General features: G+C 45.5%; 1 protein-coding gene across 1 annotated transcript in view; it reads left to right on the top strand.

The window, feature by feature from the left end:
* PLXNB1 (plexin B1) overlaps positions 1-19,959 on the top strand; it is a 63,135-nt gene that overhangs the window by 20,997 nt on the left and 22,179 nt on the right. Inside the window, 10 exon segments of the mRNA XM_010718573.3 lie at positions 6,355-7,498; positions 11,215-11,397; positions 11,561-11,689; positions 13,004-13,104; positions 13,775-13,907; positions 14,588-14,744; positions 17,621-17,729; positions 17,823-17,931; positions 18,072-18,929; positions 19,323-19,448. Of these exon segments, the coding sequence (XP_010716875.1) occupies positions 6,365-7,498; positions 11,215-11,397; positions 11,561-11,689; positions 13,004-13,104; positions 13,775-13,907; positions 14,588-14,744; positions 17,621-17,729; positions 17,823-17,931; positions 18,072-18,929; positions 19,323-19,448 (3,039 nt within the window). The 5' untranslated portion in view covers positions 6,355-6,364.

Consider the following 19,959-nt stretch of genomic DNA (forward strand, 5'->3'; position numbering starts at 1 on the left):
TTCCCTATTTAATTGCCTGGAAGAGTGTTTGAGTCTCAGCTGGTATTTGGGTGGACCCGGTGTTGGCATCTGATGTGACAGCTGGGTGGGAAAGCAAGAGGTTCTTGGGTAGGTAAATGAGCTGGGGGTTAAAGACAACATTTGCTCTGTGATAGCATGTCTGGGTCAGGCTGTGAACAGAGCTCAGATGCTCATCTGAATCAGGTAGGTTGTTTTATTTTACTTCAGAAAGGCTCGAAGTGCTACAAGAGAAATTCTCTCTGTCTGAAGAAGTTCAGATCGTCTACTGTATCCATCCTGAAGGCCTGAAGCTGGAATGATTGCCTGGTGCTTGTCTGCCTTCACGCTTCTCCTTAGGCATTTCTTATTGTCTGTTGCTGGAGACAGGATTTCTGTGTAGGTGGACTTCTGTCTGACTTAGAATAGCTGTCCTTATCTTCTTGCCCAAGGAGGATTAAGAAGGATTAGTTTTGGAACTGTTCATGCAGAAAGTGACTGGAAGCTTCTTTGACTGAAAGTACTGCGATGAGCAAAGTTAAATGAAATGACAGGGCAACTTACTGGGGTTAAATACCCTTGGGGAAGTGCTTGTATGGTTGAGGTGGCAGTTTCTTAAACTTAGGAGCCCTAAGAAAAAATCCTGGTTTCACTGAGATACGTTGGTTTCGTCAGGAGCTCGGAGGCTGAAGGGAGGAATTGATTGCTGGTGTTCTTTGGCTCGATCGCACAGCGAGCTGGAGCTGATCCTGAAGGATTCAAATCTTCAAATGCATAATGTGGGCAGAAAATTAGCCTTTTGTTGTGCTGAAATAACAGGAAGCTAATAGCTGACTTGATTTTCCGCTTTTTAAAATGTATATAGAATGTGATACTTGAGTTCTCTTTTTGTCGGTGTTTGGGAAGGGGGCTCAGTGAAAAGCTTAAAATTATGCGGTGGCAGCTTGTGATGCTTTCTGTTCCTTGTAAATGTTTATGTAGTTTAATTCATAAGAAACTCACAATTTAGCTATGTTAAACATTAACTCTTCATTAGCCATTGGTACTGGAAGTTTAAACTGGCTGTAGCATATCTTAGTATGTTCAAGAGGAAAAATTGGATGTGCTTGAGATGTTAGAGGAAATGCCTGTCCACTCCCATCAATTAATTCTGGTATAGCTAAAATTAATACTTGGTACAGCCTACAGGGAGTAGAAGCACTTACTCAGTTTTTTCGGGGAACCCTAAAAAAGGTATCATTAAAATGTTAGTGGTATCAAAAAGTAGAGAAGATGCTGGAGTGGCACTGGCTCAGGTTGCACAGAGAGGAGGTGGTGCCCCGTGCCTGGAGACAGCCAGGGTCAGGCTGTCTGAGCACCTGATGGAGCTGTGGGTGTCCCTGTTCGTTGCAGGGGGTTGGACCAGATGGTCTGTAAGTGTCTCATAGAACTTAATTCTGTGATACAGTGTGTGTGTAACATTGTTTTGTATAACATCTTCCAGCCTGAAAAGTACCCGTGTTCAAACAGCCAGCAGTAATTATCAAGGGTTTAGAAAACATCATTTGCTCAAGTGTTTATCTATTAATGCTGTTAATTCTGTAGCCTGAAAGTGTGGGTTGTGCTGCCTTCTCCTGCCACTTCAGATTTTCTGTTTTGTCTTTGGAGTTTTCTAGTTATTTTAACCTCAGCTTTGGTGTTACTCACAGCTGACCTAACAGAGCTGCCTTGTCTGCGTCAGCCCTGCTCTGATGGGATGTGCTGGACAGGGGATTCTCCTCAGTGTTGATTTTATTTGGAAAACAGAGGTTTGTGTTCATCTCTGCAAGTGTTCTTAAACAGAGCAGCAGGGAACTGGCCTGGATGTAGTAAATAAGACTCCGAAAGAGATGTATTTATTTAATGGGAATGTCATCCTCCATGGTGGAAAACAGCAGGTCTCTGTTGAGCGTATGAAACTTAGAAGAGGGACTGCAAGTCAGGGCTTTTGTGCAGAAAACACAGCGCTGGTGTTGTTGCTGACACTGCCTGACTCAGACGTGCCAGAGCCCAGGGGTCGTTGTGCAGCTCGAAGAATTATGCTTTTAATTTTTGTGTCTTGCAGGGCCTCCCTGTGGGCTGGATCTGCAAACAGTGCAGTGGGAGTTACAGATGCAAATATCAGGGGCCCAATTTTTCCAAAGGACAGTTCTGCTGGGATTGGTAACCAGTATGAAAGACAACCCAGAGGCTAAAGCACTGTCTGACTTCCCCTTTTTGGGAGGGGTTAGGATATCAGAGGGATAATTTGTAAGGATAGAAATAATCTTTACATGTTGATATGCTGAAATGTGCCCAAGAGAGCTGTTGTTTGTTTCTTTAATGAACGAGTCAAGTCTTTGAGAGGGATACGTGAGGTCAGAGGTAAAAATAGTGCTACAGAAGATGCTGCCTTACTCCGATTTCCAAGTAATAAAATAGTGGTGTTGCTCCCACGTTACTGGCGGTTGTTTTGTGGATGCCATGTAAGTATTCTGTGGCAGAACTGACTAATCCTGCAGTCCTTCTGTTGTGATCCAGATTAAATAAATGAAATCCAGAAGTATAATTTGGATATTAATATTTTACAGTGCGTTAAAGCCAATGTTTGGAGCATTGTCTGGTGCATTTTCCTATCTAAGGGGAATTCATGAAAAAAAAATCGAATATTTAAAAAGAATCCCTAAGCCGTGGCAGTTGCCTTCAGAATTAATTAAAGGCTACACACTTTTAGTGCAATCTGTCTGTAACAGCTGTGTTGTGCGCTAACAGCAAGCACAGGAAGCTGAACGCTTCAGTAAATCCATAAAGAGCTCAGTAGTGTAGCCTGTCATGAAACTATCAGATTTAAATGTAGGTTATCCTCCCTCTTCCTGTCCTCCCAGTATCGTGATGGGCTGCACTGAAGAGCGAGAAACACGGGCAGCGAAGCTTGTGCTTGAGAAATAATTGGGGAAATTGAATCAAAAGGCATTGCTGGCCTTTTTCCTCTCCATTTTCAGGTAGGATGGGAATGCTTCTAACCACTGGTAGCCAGGCACTCGGGTTTGTTTCTGATGTATATGTTTGTTCACTGAGCGGTAAATGCAAGTTCATCCGTTAATGGCTGTGCAGCAAAGAACAAAGAGCCTGTATTCGGCGTTCACCCATCGCTGGGTGAGGAGGGCTGGCTCACAGAGCACACTCTATCACCCTTCTTGGTGTTTGGTCTTCTCATTGCCCTGTGTTCTTCCCGAGTCATCAAGGCTGGATAGTGGCTTTTTACCTGGAGACCTGTGGTAGGAATAGCTCTTAATAAAGCTACTTCTAGAGGCATATTGGCAAGTGAAATAATGGCTTCAGGACAGAGCTCTGACCGCAGCAGGATCTGCTTTTGATTGTGGTCTGCTGGAACGTAGGGTGAGTTGGCTTTCCATCTCTCCTCCAGGACAGGTGCTGCAGTGTGTGAAATGCTTCCTGTGAAATGCTAGCGATGGGTTCAGCTACAGATCAGAGAGCTTGGGAAGAGGCTGTGTGCTGGAGTGCTGTCATGCACTGGGCTTCAAATTTGGCTGCTGGTGGTATGGATGTTAGTTCTGCCCCAGCAGTTGTCAGCAATGATAAGTGGTGAGCAGAAGTCTTGTAACTCATAGGCATGACCTGTAGCCAGGAACCCAGCATTTCAGAATTCATGAATTCCAAAGACACATACTGGATGTACTGTATAATTGCTGGCTGGCATAGGAAGGTTGCTTTAGCTAGAAAGAAGATTACAGATTCTTGTAAGTGGTACAGTGTGATGTCTTTGATCTGGAGGCAGCTGAGGATCACAAGACTCTTCTCCATGTTGGTGTGGCTCTGTCACAGTGTAGTCAAGCTCCTGCTGGTGGATGGCCATCAGTGTATTGTTTTGTTTCCAGGCGCATAAAGCTTTGAAAGCGAGGCAGAGATGTGCAGCAAGCCATCATGACAGCTGCGTGATGGCCGTGCGGGGGGTACCAAGCAGTCATGTGGTTCAGGAGTTCCTTGAATAAAGTATCCTCCAATAAAAACAGTGAAAGGGCATAAAAACAATTCGTATTGCATCTTGGGTGAAATGCTAATGTGAACTGGAAGTGATCCAGTTAAGTTGGAGCTCTGTCCTTCAGTCTGTATATCTGCTGGCTGAGCTTGTAGAGATCCCTCATCACTTCACAGATACAATCTCTGCTGTAATGAGGAGCTCTGTCAAGCCCCAGCACTCTCTCAGCACCCTGGCAAGAGACTGCATGGCTGGCTGTGAGTCTGAGTGAAGCAGAGTGCATCAGCTGCACTGAAGCAGAAAGCACTAAGCATTCATTATTGGCGTGAACTGAAGCTCCAGTGTGCACGTAGCCTGAATGTCCTGTTGGTATGGTGTGAGTTGGTGGCTGTGTGCTCAGGGAAGCTGCCAGCCTGGTGCCAGAATTCCCACGCGTGGGTATTTCCTGACAGCGCTGCCTGCTTACCTACAATAACCGTGTGAAGTGGAGCCTATCCAGAGCTTCACAAAGCCTATATTTAATAACGTATTGTATTTATAATACCTTCCATCCGCTGGATTTCCCAAATAGACTAATCCTCTCAGCTGGTCTTTTGGTAGAGCAAAGATGCCTGTTTAACTGACAAAAGGAGCTGGAAAGCAGATTTTCGTGGTATTTTTTTTCTGCAAAAGCAGTGAAACAAGATGGAACCAGAGTCTTACAGCTACTGTTTTCACCATTGTTGTTGTGTTTTCTGCATGCCATGTGCTGTAGTTGTACAGAGCTAGTGAAAGGCAGTTTGTATGGTGAGCAGTTTGTGACCTAAATCGGATAAGTCACCAAGTCCTGCTGTATGTGCTTGAAGTGCTGGAGATCTTTTACACCTCTGTGCTTTTAAGCACTTCTGAGTAAGTAGTACTTGGAGCTTACCCTGAACATCCCTGAGGGCTGAGGCTGTAGGAGGGAAGGGATGAGTTTTCTTAGCTTTAACTATAGAATTAACATCACTCCTGAGGAGCTGAGTTGCCAAAATGAGCATGGCAGACTCTGGAGGAGGCTGTGCACCCCTTGGCTCTGCACCCTGCAGCCCAGCTTTGTGTAGCTTTGATGCCTTGTCTTGGGGAGGAGGAGGGGGCAGGGAGTAGATTCAGAGCTATATCATCACCTTCTTCTCAGTTCAAGTACCTACGTCTTGTAGGTTCTGAGTACTTGCTGTTGTTGTCCTTTCTTTGTGCCCAATTGGTAATCTTCACGTTGCAGGTACTTATTACTGCATTCTCACCTTGCTGTGGAGAACAGTTGTGCCCAGCTGTGATGTGGCTTGGGTGGATTGTGGTGGGTGTTCAGAGGGATTGAATCAAGGGTACTCTGAAGAGAAACACTTCCCCGGGTCTGTGGAGTGCCCACATTGCATGGGTGACTGGGAGCTACTGCAGGTGCTGCTCTGGAGGCCTCATCCTGGCATTGGGACAGAGCAGGCTTGCTTGTGTGGGCCATGCTCAGCAATGGCATGGGAAGGTCCCTTATGAAACATTGATGACACAGTGGTAGACCCAAAGGAGGTTGTTGATAGCCATGTGATGGAAAAAAAGAGGGAGGATTGTGTTAATTTTCTTGAAATACAAACTTCGCTTTATATCAAATACAGAACAAAAGGGTTGTTAAGTTTCCTCTGAGTTGGATCCTAGCTACAGCTTATTTAAACAATGGTCCTGCAGGTTGTGTTTGTCTTGGATGGTGGTTTGTTTTACTGTGGTGTTGCTCATTAGCAATGTATGCGATGTACTGGATGTTGTTGGAATGTGGTCCTGTCCTGGAGAGCTTCCAGCATAGCATCATTGGAAAGAGTTGTTCAGGAGTCTGGTTAAACGAGTCTCCTGCTTTCTGATATTACAAAGAATAGTGATTTAAGTTCAGTATTTGAAACATATTTTATTGCAGCATAGGTAGGATCTTCCTCTCTGGGTTACATCCCTGAACTGATGACAGCTTTGTACTGCTCACTCAGTAAGTTCAGCACCAGTCCTGGGCTTTTGAAGGGAACTCTCCCAGTACACCCCAGCAGGCTCTGGGAGATTCTTAGGAGCATTATTCATAGTATTCCATCTTTTCCTGAAGATGCTGTGCCTGTCATCTTGATGTCAAGGTGATCGAATAGATTCTATCATATGGTGTCTTTCTGAGTTTTGTTTGTTTGTTTGCAAGTTCTTTTCTTCTCCACAAACACCCCATGTTGACTGCGTGTGTCTAGTTCTGTCCCTTCTGGTTATCCCTGTCCTCTTTGCCCACCTTTCCTAAGAGTGTTGTTGGAGGATTTTGATGTGTATTAATCTTCATTTCTGACTTCAGGGTAGCCATAACACCTTTTCCTCTCTTGCAGAGTGTTTACCATGCCTCTGGGAACGTTCCTCCTTCCTGTTCTCTGTTTCTTGGGAGTGGCAATTCCAAGGGGACTGCAGTATGTCACATTCTCACGCAACGCTACAAAATTCCTCCACCTGTCCATGGACTTAGAATCAGGGACCATTTACCTGGGGGCTACCAACTTTCTCTTTCAGCTGACATCTGACCTGCTGATGGAGAACATGGTTCAAACTGGACCAGTTTTGGACAGCAAAGATTGTTTGCCCCCAGTCTCAAAACTGGAGTGCCCTCAGGCACACCACACTGACAATCACAACAAGCTGCTTCTGGTGAACTCGGTGCAGAAGGAGCTCATTGTGTGTGGCAGCGTGCACCAGGGCATCTGTGAGAAGAGGAGCCTCACCTCCATTGACCATGTTCTCTTCCGACCAGAGAGCCCTGGTGACACTCAGTATGTTGCTGCCAATGACCCCAATATCACCACCGTGGGACTCGTAGCCTACTCGAAGGATGAGGTTCCCTTGCTGTTTGTGGGACGGGGATACACTAGCCGAGGAGTTGGAGGAGGGATTCCTCCCATTACTACCCGAAATCTCAGGGCCCACGGCGGCGATGTTCAAGCAACAGACTCTCACTCTATTTTCTCCTACGAAGAAACAGCCAAGCTGGCAGTGGGGCGACTCTCTGAGTACAACCACCACTTCATTAAGTCCTTCACTTACCGCTCGAGCGTCTATTTCCTCTTCTACCGTCGAGACCTCAAGTCTCAGTCACGCGAGTACAAGACCTACATCTCGCGAATCTGCTTGGATGACTCTCATTATTACTCGTACGTGGAGTTACCTCTGCTCTGCCAGAGCAAAACCAATACTTACAGCCTCCTGCAAGCGGCCTACGTCACCCAGCCGGGGAAGGACCTGGCCCAGGGGCAGCTGGACACTGACGGGGAGGTGCTGTTTGCAGCCTTCTCTGCCTGGCAGGCTTCTTCAGGCAAACTGAGCGAGGAGTCTGCGCTCTGCATCTATGCCATGGAGGAGGTGGACCGCTTGACCAACTGGACGAGGGATGTGTGCTACATGAGAGATGGGAAGTCAGAAGATGGGACAGAAGTGGCGTACATTGAGTATGATGTCAGCTCCAACTGTGTCCAGCTGCCAGCGGTAAGTGACTTTGCACCTTTGCCAGGGTAAAGAGAAATCTGCAGTACATTCTTGTGTTGCTTTCTGCTCCTGGAGTAAGCCTGTTTTTCTCACAGCTGTGTGATGAAATCTGCTTGCGCTAAAAGCCTCTGGTCTCACTGTTCCTTTGCTACCGCAGCAAGGCAATGCTCTTGCATTCCATCTCAGGTCTGCCTTGTTCCTGCTGCAGTGCTCTGCTTTGCTTAGAGGTTTGTGCTGTGTGTGGCAATGGGGAAGGCATCTGGTGTCACCTGGCCCTGGTGCTTGTTTCATGGCATTACCAGGCAGGAGCACTGAAGCTGCAGTTCAGGTTGCTCTTAATATCTTCATGTCCTGTTCTAAAGGGGTGTGCTGGGTCCTTGTTGCTTAGGTTGAGGTGCATCTCACAACAGCTTCCAAGAAAGGGCACCCAGCAACCAAAAAAACTCAAATGCAAGAGTTAGCAAAATCCTGTCCTCCTGAAGACTGCATTAGTCCTGCAGAATTTTGTACACCAGGAAGACTTTTCCCTGACCTGGCTCTTCTCCACAGCAATAAGGAGTGAGCATGCAAAACTTGAATTCTATGGCAAAGGCGTGATGGGATATTGCAGGATAAAAATATAAATTGGAACTTGGCTGTGACCCTGAATCCCTTTCAGTTTGTCAGCCACGCTGGCTGGTGCTGTGACAGCGGGGACAGTGACACAAATATAGAGCAGCAGTGTTCTCCTGGGGCAGGATGCAGTGTCCTGGCATGAGGTTCCATGGCTGTGAGTAACCTGTTTTCACCAAGGGCATTGCTGGTCCATAACAGAGCACTATGCTGTCGTCTTGTCCTTCTGCAGAACGGTTACTTCAGGTAACTTCCTCTTCCCAGCCTCCTGCAGAGCTGTACCACAGAGCTTTGGGAATATCTGCAATTGGATGTGTAGTCCAAAACCAGTTTTGAAATTATGGTTTGTGTTTTGGCAGCTGAAGCAGACTGTAGAATAGCTATGGGACAACAAAGGGGTAAAGAGCAGGCTGGGAGCAGGACAAACGTAAGGTCAGGAAGAATACACTGACTGGGCTGTGATGTCCTGCTTTCACTGTCCCTTAGCTCTGTCCTGCATGTCCCCTACAGACCATCATGGAAGGAATCATCATGAGTTCAGAGCAGTTTGGGGGATTTCCAGTCAACCTGGTGTGAGCAGCCCAGAAGGCAGCACGGAAAGTCCCCTTGTCCCATTTAGTCCAGCAGTGAAGTGGGTGCAGAGGGTGGGAGCAGAAGCCAGGCTGTGCTGTGTGATTCCTGGCACGTGATCCCAGGCCCCAGCTGTGCGCTTTGGCACTGGTGGGCTGGCTGAACTGTAGCATCTTATTAACAAGTGTGTCCAATGCTATGTGAGCGTCCTAACAAACTTTATCCTTCACCATTCAGTCCGTGGTAGCGGTTGTCGTTAAGATTGTATCTAACAACACGCGGGGGGCTGTGCCAGCTCCAGCCTGCTCCATTCAGCACTAAGTGGAAGCGGCTGTCAATGAGCATTTTATGCATTTTATCAGTTTCAATAGTGGCAGCTTGTGCTTTATATGGGAATAACGCTAATTAATTTCACATTCTCCTGCCTCCAAACCAACACAAGGTAAGCTCTTTTCCTCAGCGCTGCCTCCTTATTTTTAATGCAGAGAGGGAGGTTAGCATTGAGTTGTACAGCTCAGTGCCATCTCTTCAGCTGGAACAAACACTTTTTTTTGTATAAAGACTTCAGAACTCTCCCTGGTTTGCTGGAGATCTGAAAATGTATCCAGTTTTCTATTTGTCTCCAGATGCAGGAGATGGTAGATGCTGTGGTGCCTTGATAACTGGACAGGTGAAGCAGGTTCCTGTGAGGCTGCATGTCTTCCCAGGGTGTAGTTTTCAAGATACGCAGCTTTTCTTTTCGCATCAAGCTTTCCATCCTTATCATGAATCGGTACAGGTTTGTCCCGTTGTTGCTTCTCACGTGTGAAAGGTAGGAAGCAAACACCAGAATTCAGCTTTGGTCTGGACACTCCAAACTTGCTCTGTCACGGTATGATGCTGGGTGATTCTTGTAGAATATTTGCTACTGCGTTGCCAAGATGCTATTCACTGAAAACAATTCACACAGCTTCTATGTAAATTTATATAAGCACTTTATACAATTATCATGGTCTTAATCCCATGGCACGGAACGTGTCTCAGCTTTTGCCTGTGATTAACTTGCACTGCTGACAGTCCCAGGGAGGCGATGGGCAGGCTGTGCCAGCACTGGGAGAGCTTGCACGGTCACGTTGTTCTGTAGCAGCCGACCCCCAGTGTGCAGTGAATTCCCCTGGCATCACGTGTGGGCAGCAGCAGCGCTGGGCACAAATGGGAGATACAAGCATTTTTGTCTTGTATCCATTTTAATAAAGCAAACTTTGAAAAATCAGCCTCTAGTATTGAGATATTTCTGGCTCCAGTGTTTGTCTAAATTGATATAAAGATTGCAAAAGATATCTAGAATCCCATTCTAAACAAAGGCTTGATGCTTTTGAGTGTGGACATCTGGCAGTGGCTCACTTCCTATTAAATCTTACAGGAACTGGGGTTGTATAAATCCAGCTCTGCTGCCTGGAGCAAAGGGAGCTGGGTTGGTGGGAGCTGCCCAGTAATACCTCAGTGAGAGTAAAGAGCTATGGAGGAGGAGGAAGATATTATCCATGTTGATCCCATGGTGAAAATCAGCTTTTATACATTAGCATTGTTTGAAGACAAGCCACTAATAGATTAAAAATGATAGATTTAATAGTATCAAAGGACACTCTGATGTTAAACTGGGCACCAAGCGAGGTGTCAAGAAGCAACACAGAAACTGTCCTACACAGATTGTGCCTTTATTTAGGGAAAAAAATGAAGCATCTCCTTCCTACATATATGAATAGCAAATAAGTTGGCAGCTTTTATTCTTTCCTTTAGAATTCAGCAAGTGACGCTTTGGTGGGTACTGGGAGGGATCTGGCTGGAACAGAGGGATGACTGTTTTTGCACAGTGCTGTGGAGTTAATTTTCAGAAGTCTGACAGAGCTAGGAAGAATTGAAGCAGTGTGCAGAGAGGACTTGTTTGTATTTTGTGGGTCTCTGGCTGCACGCACTGCACAGGTTTTGTGTGTAGCTCTTTGGAGCAGGCTGTGTTCCACCCTGTGTTCATGTCTGTCCTGGTACTGGGACTCCACCTCAGACCTGGAATTCATGAGTGATACAACAGAACTGTGCTAACTGTTGGACGTAATGCTGGTGACGTGGACAGCTGTTTCCATTTTGCACCAGAAGCAGGCATTTTCATCTTGGTTGTTGGTTGTTTTTTTCCTGAAAAATACAGCAAGTCTTCCCCAAAGCTGTGCCGTGGCAGTGTTCAGCAGAAAGGCTTTTTGGAGTTGGCTCTTAAGCAGAATTTAGGTGCATTTCATTAGCAATACATCTGTTACGCTGAATAAACTCAATTGGAATATCTGCAGGATTCTGTTAGGCTACAAACAACCAATGTACCTTAACTAATTATTAGAAGCTGTTTGCTACTCTCATCAAAAAGCCTGGGGATTCAAAACTAAATTCACTGCAGGGGCACCTCTGTGAGAGACAGAAGAAAGGATGGGAAGTGTGAAAAGTGATAATGTTCTTTGTATCTTTTTGGTTTTGGTACTGATTTCCCTGTTCTTTTCACTCCCTCAAAGGACACCCTGTATGCGTACCCCTGTGGCTCTGACCACACTCCCAGCCCCATGGCCAGCCGGGTCCCCTTGGAAGCAGCCCCTCTCCTGGAGACAACAGAGTCCCGACTCACAGCTGTGGCAGTGAACGTGGAAGATGGCCACACCATTGCTTTTCTAGGAGACAGCAGGGGGAGACTGCATAAGGTACGGTCTGGATGCAACAAAGAGGGTAAAACTAATCAGGGATGCTCAGGTTGGGGGTGGCAGGAAAAACAATTTCAGTTCTCCTGTAATTCCTTGGGTAGGACAGATGTCTCCCACTCCTATTCTGATACTTTGCCTGTATACTGCTGTGACTCTCTTGCAGGTGTATTTAGGAGCAATGGGAGATGCACACATCTATGCTTCTTTAGCTATCCAGTTGAACAGCATGGTGAGTGGAGACCTCCTGTTCGACCAGTTGCAGGAGCACCTCTTTGTCATGACCCAATCAATGGTAAGAGCAATTAAATCCCTTCCACAGAAGGGCTGGCAGGATTTGAGTTCCAGACAAACTGCTGAAGGGAGTGGAGGAGTCTTAAGAAGTGTGGCAGAGGTTTCTGACCTTAAGCCATGGCATGTATGTTTTCATAAGCTGGTCAGGCTGCCTTGTTTCAGCAATGATTGTGTGATGAGTTTTACAGATAAAAGCAAGCTGTGTAAGGAGTCACGCAAGGCACCTTTCCTCTTCGTCTTCAGCCTACTCTGATTCCTTTTGTGTCTGGTGGCAGCAGGAGAAGCAGCACTGTGATTGCTGGGGCTGCTGGGTAGAAAATTGAGCTGTGGATATTTTATTTGAGAGGATTTGCTGAACACTCAGATCAGCCTCTTAAGCTAGAAAGAAAAGGATCCTCTGAGCAAAATGAAAGCAACCCCTGTGTTACTCTGTCTGAAAGAAAGGCCAAACTGAAAATGAGAATGTGCTTGAAAACCACTGCTTCCCTTCATTCAAACCCTCACATGCAGTTTGAGATGCTCAAATTTTGTAATACTTCAAAGGAGGAGCTGAAATCTGTGAGTGGAAGATGATTAGGGGAAATCTGAAATATATCCCTATAAGTAATTGTTCTGTCAATTAAAAAAATGCAAAATTCATGATATACTTAGCAAAAGTAATAGGTTGAGGATTAGAAGATGATAGTTTAAAGTGACTGACAGCATAGTAGCTAAGGTATTGTAGCCGATTTAAAAAAAGGCAAAAGGCTGAAATCAGCAAGGGTGGTCAGTTAAGGCAGGCATGTGCTGCAAGCCAAATGCTGCAGGGTTGTGTTCCACTTTGCTGAAAGCCGATTGCTCTACTTTCTCTCCAAGTGGTAGCTCTGCCAGATAGAGCTGGGCAGTGGGGCAGGTGCATTCAGAGCCCTCAGCTGGAGCTACCACATCCAGCTTCAGCCTGGTGAGCTGTCAGTACACAGCCTCTGATGACACGGTCCAGAAAAGCAGAAGAGCAAATGGCATTGTTTGTTATTTATCACTAAATAGTGTTCTTGCAAAAAATGTCATGGATAATGTTTCAGCAGTGTGTGTGCTGTTTGCCTCAATGTCTCTGCAGAGCTTGAAGTTAGTGTCCTTCCTTAATATGTAAAATAGGCATTCAGATGGGCTTTGGGAATTTCTTCCTTTTTTCTTCAGTTCTATGCAGTATTAAGAATTGGCATGAAATTTCAGTGAGTATGCTGATAATGGGACCTAACTAGCTAAGCAGAAGTAGCTGTAGTTCTGGGGCCTGCTTTGTGTGTGCTCTGCTTTCAAAGATTTCTTTTTCTGACAGGTGCTAAAAGTTCCCATACTGGAGTGTTCCCTGTACTCAGACTGCGAATCCTGTCTGGCACTGAAGGATCCTTACTGTGGCTGGTGTGTCCTTCAGGGACGGTAAGATGAATCCTGCATGGTTTTTGGAGGAATAATGCTTAGGAATTGTCCCTACTTGCTCTCTTCCATGTGCCTGTGTCCCCATATATGTCTAGTGTCTGGGTTTATTTTTAGCTCCTTTGTGGGATATATTTGGCCTACAAATTCATTCTGATTTACTATTCTTCTGTCTGCACATCTAAAACACCTCTATAAGTCACAATTGCACAGTATTGTCTTTCAGTTGCTTTCTGGATCTTTGATCACTCACAATGTTCCTGTCCAGTGGACTTCAGCCAGGTTTTAGGCTGACTACAGCTCAAACTGCCCCTCTTCAAATTTCATCACTTCTTCTGGTGCCTGTTGTACTTGGTGCTTTCTTACTTCTTGCTCCCCTTCTGATGTTGCTTCACAAGAAATGTTTTTTCCCAGCATGTCTGTCTGCTTGCTGGCTGTCTCCCTGTAGAATGCCCTAGGACCTGGTTTATGAAACCGTAACTGGCAGTGTACTGGTAACAATTCATCCTTTGCTATGGAAGGTGGTGAGAGGCTGGGACTTCATGGCTTGTGTAGCAGCTTCTCTGAGAATCTAGCAAGGGTTTCAGACAGCCAGCATTGGCTTGGGAGTTGGATGTGTGCCCTGCTGGGGCTGTGCAGATCTCTGATAGGGCTTTCTGATGTTTCTCTGCAGGTGCAGCCGTCGCTCAGAGTGCTTGAGGTCTGGATTGAGTGAGCAGTGGCTCTGGAGCTTCAACTCTACACAGCAGTGTCTCTCTGTCCAGTCACTAACTCCAGCCAATATCAGCCGAGAGGAAAAGAGAAATGTGAGTAATGATGATTCTCTCTGATAATCTTCGAGCGTGCAGAAAGAGCCCCTGCAAAATTGTAAGGGCCCACAAGACTTTCTGGTGCTTTCAGTGGAGTATTGAGTCAAGCATGTCTGCCTGACATGAGGAACTTAAGTTGGCAGTCCCAGGAAATGTAATTGTTTTTCCTATAAATCTGAATGTCCTCGTCTCTTAATAGAAAGTTACTAGGTATTCTGGAGTATTTGATGGCTGCTTGGGTGAGGACCTTCCTTGGCTTGATATCTATTATGTGTTCTTGTCTGTGGGTTCAGAGTGTTTCTGACTCTGCCTGTCAGGAATATCTAAAAGGAGCTACCCAAATATAAGGCTTCAGTCTGGCACCAGCGACCTGGCAGAAAAGCTGAGGTATGGCAGTATTTTGAAGTCTGTTAGGACATGACTAGAATCTGTCTTCTGCTAAAGACTTGAGCAAAGGGAGGAAATTGCCCATTCCTTGGTGGATGCCAAGTTCAGTGGGCAAATGGCAGGAGATGATGGGTGAAGCAGCCAGCCCGAAAAGATATAGAAAAATGGATGTGTGTGTAGATAACTGCTTTATGGGGCTCTTGCTTTGAAAAAGTAGAACCAGAATATTACATGAACTAGAAGAATGTTTTGGAGAACGGAGTATTTACTGTATGCTATTGAATTGACAGATATTCCTGGCTATCTCAGACTTACCTTCTCTACATGAGGAAGAATTTTACTCATGTTACTTTCAAGATTATGAAAGCTCAGCAGTTCTGACAGAGTCAGGAATCATGTGTCCTTCACCAGATCCCAACCAAACACCAGCCTTGCCAGCAGGAGCAGGTCAGTGAAATGCTTTAAATGGGGCACGATAAGCTCAGATAGCATTGTCAAGAGAAAGTACATTTTTGGGTCAGAGTGCCAGGATTTACAGCGATGGATGTACAAGGTCCGTCAGCAGGTGTTCATTTCATTCTGCCATAGTATCTGTTTGCTTGCTACTTGTGTGTCACGCACATCCTGTGCTATTCTGGGCTGTTGCCAGATTCCAGTGCCAAATTCTGGTGGTTGGAAAGGAGCTCCCCCTTGAAGGGTTTTGTGAAAATCTGAATATGATCTGAAATGCAGTCTGGAGTGGTTGCTGGTTTGGCAGCTTTTGTCATAAGTCTGGAGAGAGGGTTGACTTAAACACTCCTGTTTCTTTCTTTCTTTCTTTCTTTCTTTCTTTTTTTTTTTACGAAACAAAGTTTAGTTTTTAAAAATTAGTTAAAAAAAAAAAAATTAAAATGCAAACCTTTTCAAAATCCACACATGAATGGGAGAAGAAAGCACCTGTAAGAAAAGTGAAGAAGGGACTCACAGCCATTAAAAAGATTAAAAATGAATCTGCAATGCAGCAAAACCTCAGAAAATACAGTCAGGCTATTACTGTATACAACAACTGGCTAAGTATTGCTAATTGGCCACTCCAAAGCATCTAGAAGGTTCTCTGTGTATGGCCTGTGTATTGGATGTTGCCCAGCCTGTTGGTATGAGCTCTGATGAGCTGCTCTCTTCAGAGAACTTGTTCAGCTGAAGTAAACAAGGCAGGTGCTGGCTGGGAAGCAGTCCACACAAATCACCTAACTAGCTGTAGAGGTTTTGCCATGTAGGTATACAGCTGTCTGCTAGGTCTGAAACAATCTCCATGGTCATAACATGACAGCAGAACTGAGCTAGCTCTGTTGTTCAGCACCTTGATTTTTTTGGTATTTGTCTGCTGGCTTTCGTGCTGCTTGGAAGAAACCAACCAGGTGTTCTTTTCAGTCAGGCACAGAGAGGGAGGCTTCATGCCCTATTACAGCAGGCAAAGTGAACAGGATTGGTTTTGCCGTTTAGATAGCAAACATTGACCTGAATTTAAACTGAAAAGGTCATAAAGATAAATCCACAGTCTAGTTTTCACTATTCTACGCTTCAGATACTTTTAGCAACTCCTTTGTAAGCCAATCCTGTTTTTATTTCAACAATTAAGTGTTTCACCTGTTATTTTCATCTTGTTTCTCTGAAGCAACCTACTTCTATTTTCTAACCTGAGCTGATCAGACAAGAACCATCCAGGAATCTTATCTGCGTTGTCCTTCTGCTTCTGTAGGAGCTCTTCCAGTCAATGAACTATTGCCAAGTGCTCTTAGAAGGGTTTTGCTATGTTAACTGTGCCAACCTTCTATTCATATTTGTTGTTACTTAGGTTTTCTCTCTCCTTCACTGTATTTGTAGCCCTTCTTTGTGCTATTTTTATACTCTGCCAAGAGTAATTTGAAGTTGGTAATCAGAACTATACAATTTTCTAAATGAGATGTCATTAGAGCCTTGTACACTGGTATTTTCCTATTCTTACTTAAAAAGCTTTTCCCAGCTTGCTAAAATATTTTCCTCTTTTCAGCTTTACTTTAGAGGTTGCATATGGCTCATCTGTCACTGCTGACGAGTTACATGTAGGTGGCAAGATCTTAATTTGCAAGTGCTCAACCTTGTCTTCTCTGCTGTTGAACAGCACCATTGGCAGTCATGGGAAATAATTGGAGAAAAGAATGTATAAATACAGCATGATAGTCCTGAAATCCTGGGAGGTGTTGGCCGTTCCAGCACTGCCAGATGCAGTCACCTTCCTAACAGAGATGGGAGCTGGCAGCATTGCAGTGACTCCTGCCTTCAGCAGCATGTGATACCATATTTTTTCTTAATGCTGGTTTTTCATGCCACCTCATCACCTCTTTTACTAGCATCCTGTCTCTCTTGTCACCTTGTTAGGAATCCGGCTCAAGCCTGAGGGATCCTCTGTCAGACAGGATAGCTACTTTGTTGCCTTCCAGACTTTTGCAAACGAATAGATTTTTGCATGCAAAAATAAGACTGATCTCTCTTAGAGGAAGGAAGGGCAGCCTTCTTGTTACTTATTTTTGTAACAAATTATCTTGGACAAATGGCAGCTCCTGGAGTTGGGCAGAGCATGCAATATGTTTCCGTAATGCTCAGTTCTAAGGTTGAGGGCATTTGTTTGAAATGAGGTTAATTGGCATTCTTAGCACTGCCCTATGCAAAACATCTCCCTCAGGTTCATGCTATCAGATGTAGTTAGCTATGACCATTCCTGCAGTTATTTGATCTATTATAAAGCAATGATAACTATTTTCCCAAAGAGAGTCTGGCTGTCCTGAACCTTGTAGTTAACATGAGACATGGTTTTAAAACAGATAAGTCTGTGGTCATTGCAGGTGAGTTTACAGGTCTTGTGAACTCTTTCATTGACTCACCTCTCAGTCTGGACATAAAAACAAAGATCTCGAAGTGATAGCTGCATGTGAAGCACATGTTGGTTCTAAGGGTTGGGTTTTCCTTTGGATCACAAATGACGACAATCATCTTTGAGCCTGGAATATCACCTCTCCCTGTAATACAGAGGTGACAGTGGAATTACAGCAAATCTAGATGGAGCGATCTTCAGTCATCTTCCTTCCCCTGGGTTGGCAAGAGCTGTCCTAAACTGCCCCGATAAACTTGTCCAACCTGTTTTTAGTGTCCGTAGGATAATCTAGTGATGGAGATGGAGATGCTAGCAGCACGGATGGGAATCTGTCTCCAGGTTTGACAAGTGTCTTCCATAGAGCATGCTGTGTCTTTTAACAGTGGCAGTCTGAGTGGCACCATTTCTAAGAAATTTTTATTTTCACTTTCAGATCATGTCACCATAAAGCTTGTAGTGCGTTTCCATGACATCTTCATTGCTTCTGTGGACTTCTCTTTCTATGATTGTGCTGCAGTGGCCCTGCTATGGAAATCAGCACCGTGAGCACCTGCTTTTTCTTGTCTGTAGTTCTAGGGAGGGTGGCTGCCCTGTCCTGGATCAGCATAGGAACTACTTTTCTATCACTGTTCCAGGTGCCAGAAGTGTGTGAGCAGTCCCTGGGGATGCAACTGGTGCGTCCAGCAGCACCTCTGCACCCACAAAGCAGCCTGTGAAGAAGGAACCATTATCTACAATGAAAGGGTGTGTCTCCTACTCAGTCATTCTGTAGTGAAGCATCCTCTTGTGAACATAGCTATGGGGACAGTATGGAGTGGTTCTGTCCTTGGGTTTTATTCTGTGTTACTTCTTTTCTCTTACCCTGCTGTGTTGTTTTTCTTTAGGCCCAGATCCCAACTTCAAGCGTGTTCCCTTCTTCAGCAGCTCCCCTCACTAAGTCCTCTACCGTAGCCCCAACGGTGGCCATAAAACCCATCACTCCCCCTGTGCATGCAGTATCAAGCACTGTGCCCCCCACAGAGCCCAACCACATCACATTCTCTGCTGCCTCCAATTCAATGACCGAGTCTACAGAAATCATCAGCAACCCATACTCAACACTTTCAGCTGAAGCAGCATCTCTCCAGGCCATCACAGAACACCCCCTGCCACCGCCAGCGGACAAACCTGCTGTCACTCTGCCAGGCACAGCTTCTCCTGCTGCATCTATTCTCACCAGCCCAGGCAAAAACGTGGATCATGCAGCCTTGCCAACCATAGGGCCATCCACTGCCCAGGAGCCATGGCACACTGAGCCACCTACCACTGTAGCAGCTACTCCTCCGTTCACATCTTCGCCAGCAGTGACACCTTCCCCTCATGTCACCAGTTTCAGATGGCCTCTGAGTTCTTTTCCTACCATGGAGGCCCTGACATCTACCGTCCCATCTCCCCAAACCCCTGGCCAGATGCCAGAGGACCCTTCTGCCTCTAATGGCTCTCCTGCCGTGCTGGGAACTGAAATACCTGCATCAGATCTCCCACCATCAGCTCCCCAGGACTCGCTGCTGGGGGAGGACACAGAGCTCCAGGACACAGAAGATTGGATGGATTTGCTGCAGGCTGAAAATGACACGTCTCCCTTCTCTGCTTCTACTCTTTTATCGGGTGATGGTGATTCTTCAGAGAGGGATGTCCCTGACTTACCCAGGATCCTCCATCCTGACCTTGATTATCAGTATGATGCCCCTGGATTTTGGGAGGTAAGCTGCTGAACTTCAGAATCTGCAGTTTGAGGCTGTACTTATTTGAAATTTGATGTGATTTGCTGATCTAATGTTTCAGCATGTAGAAGAAGTTGTGCTCTCTGAGAATGTAGGTGACCACTGTAATGTGTGGGATGAGAAGTGGCAATCTGAAGTTCCCAGGTCTTGTAGAAATGCTGCTGATCTGAAGGTAGCAGCTGCTGTGATGTCCAGAATATTCACAGCTTTCTGCTATTCACTACTTCAGGCTTGTGCTTCGCTTTCTTGTAACTCCCACAGATGTTTCTTTGTCCAGACAGGGCTTTGCTTCTCTGTTGGCCTGTTGTTTTTTTGATTTCCTTTATGAGAGGTGTGGAAATCTTTCTCTAAAGATGCTGTGTTTATTTTCAGAATGAAGAGCTTAGTTGGGGTCCTGGTGCATGTCCCTGTGTGCAAGGAATCCAGGGATCTTCACTGTTTCCAGTCAATGTGGCAAGGAAGATAACCCTGCTTGGAAAGAACTTCCACCTTTACCGGGTAGTTAGCTGCTATTTCACATTGGCATTGAGAAACCATATTAGTGCAGAGCATCGTTTGGGCAACCAATCCACTGGACTGCTAAAAATAATTGTCTAAGAAAGTTGTGGCTCTGCTGAGGTTTTTCCTGTGTTCTAGCAAAAAACAGCTAGAGGAGTACCTGACTACTGTGAATAAGCAATTTTGTACTTGGATTTCTTCCTGGGTAGGAGGGCATGCAGAAAAAGGGAGACCACAGGTGTGCACCAACCTGCTGGGGATCTGAAAGTATTTGCATTAAGTTGCACCTGTGCTGCAGTGCAGATGGCAGTTCTTGGAGTAACTTCCTGCTGAATCTCTGCTAGTTGTTTCTGTCTCCGTAAACAAAACACAGATCATCTCTTCTCCTTCCTTTCTGGACTGGTAATGCTGATGTGGTTATTCCTGTTGTACCTGAGGCTTCCATGGTGGGGAAAACCGGCCCTGGAAAGCTTCATTCCTAGGGTGTGCCTCTGATTTAAAAAATTTAAAA

This window comes from Meleagris gallopavo, chromosome 14 (assembly GCF_000146605.3).
Source record: "Meleagris gallopavo isolate NT-WF06-2002-E0010 breed Aviagen turkey brand Nicholas breeding stock chromosome 14, Turkey_5.1, whole genome shotgun sequence".
NCBI lineage: Eukaryota > Metazoa > Chordata > Aves > Galliformes > Phasianidae > Meleagris > Meleagris gallopavo.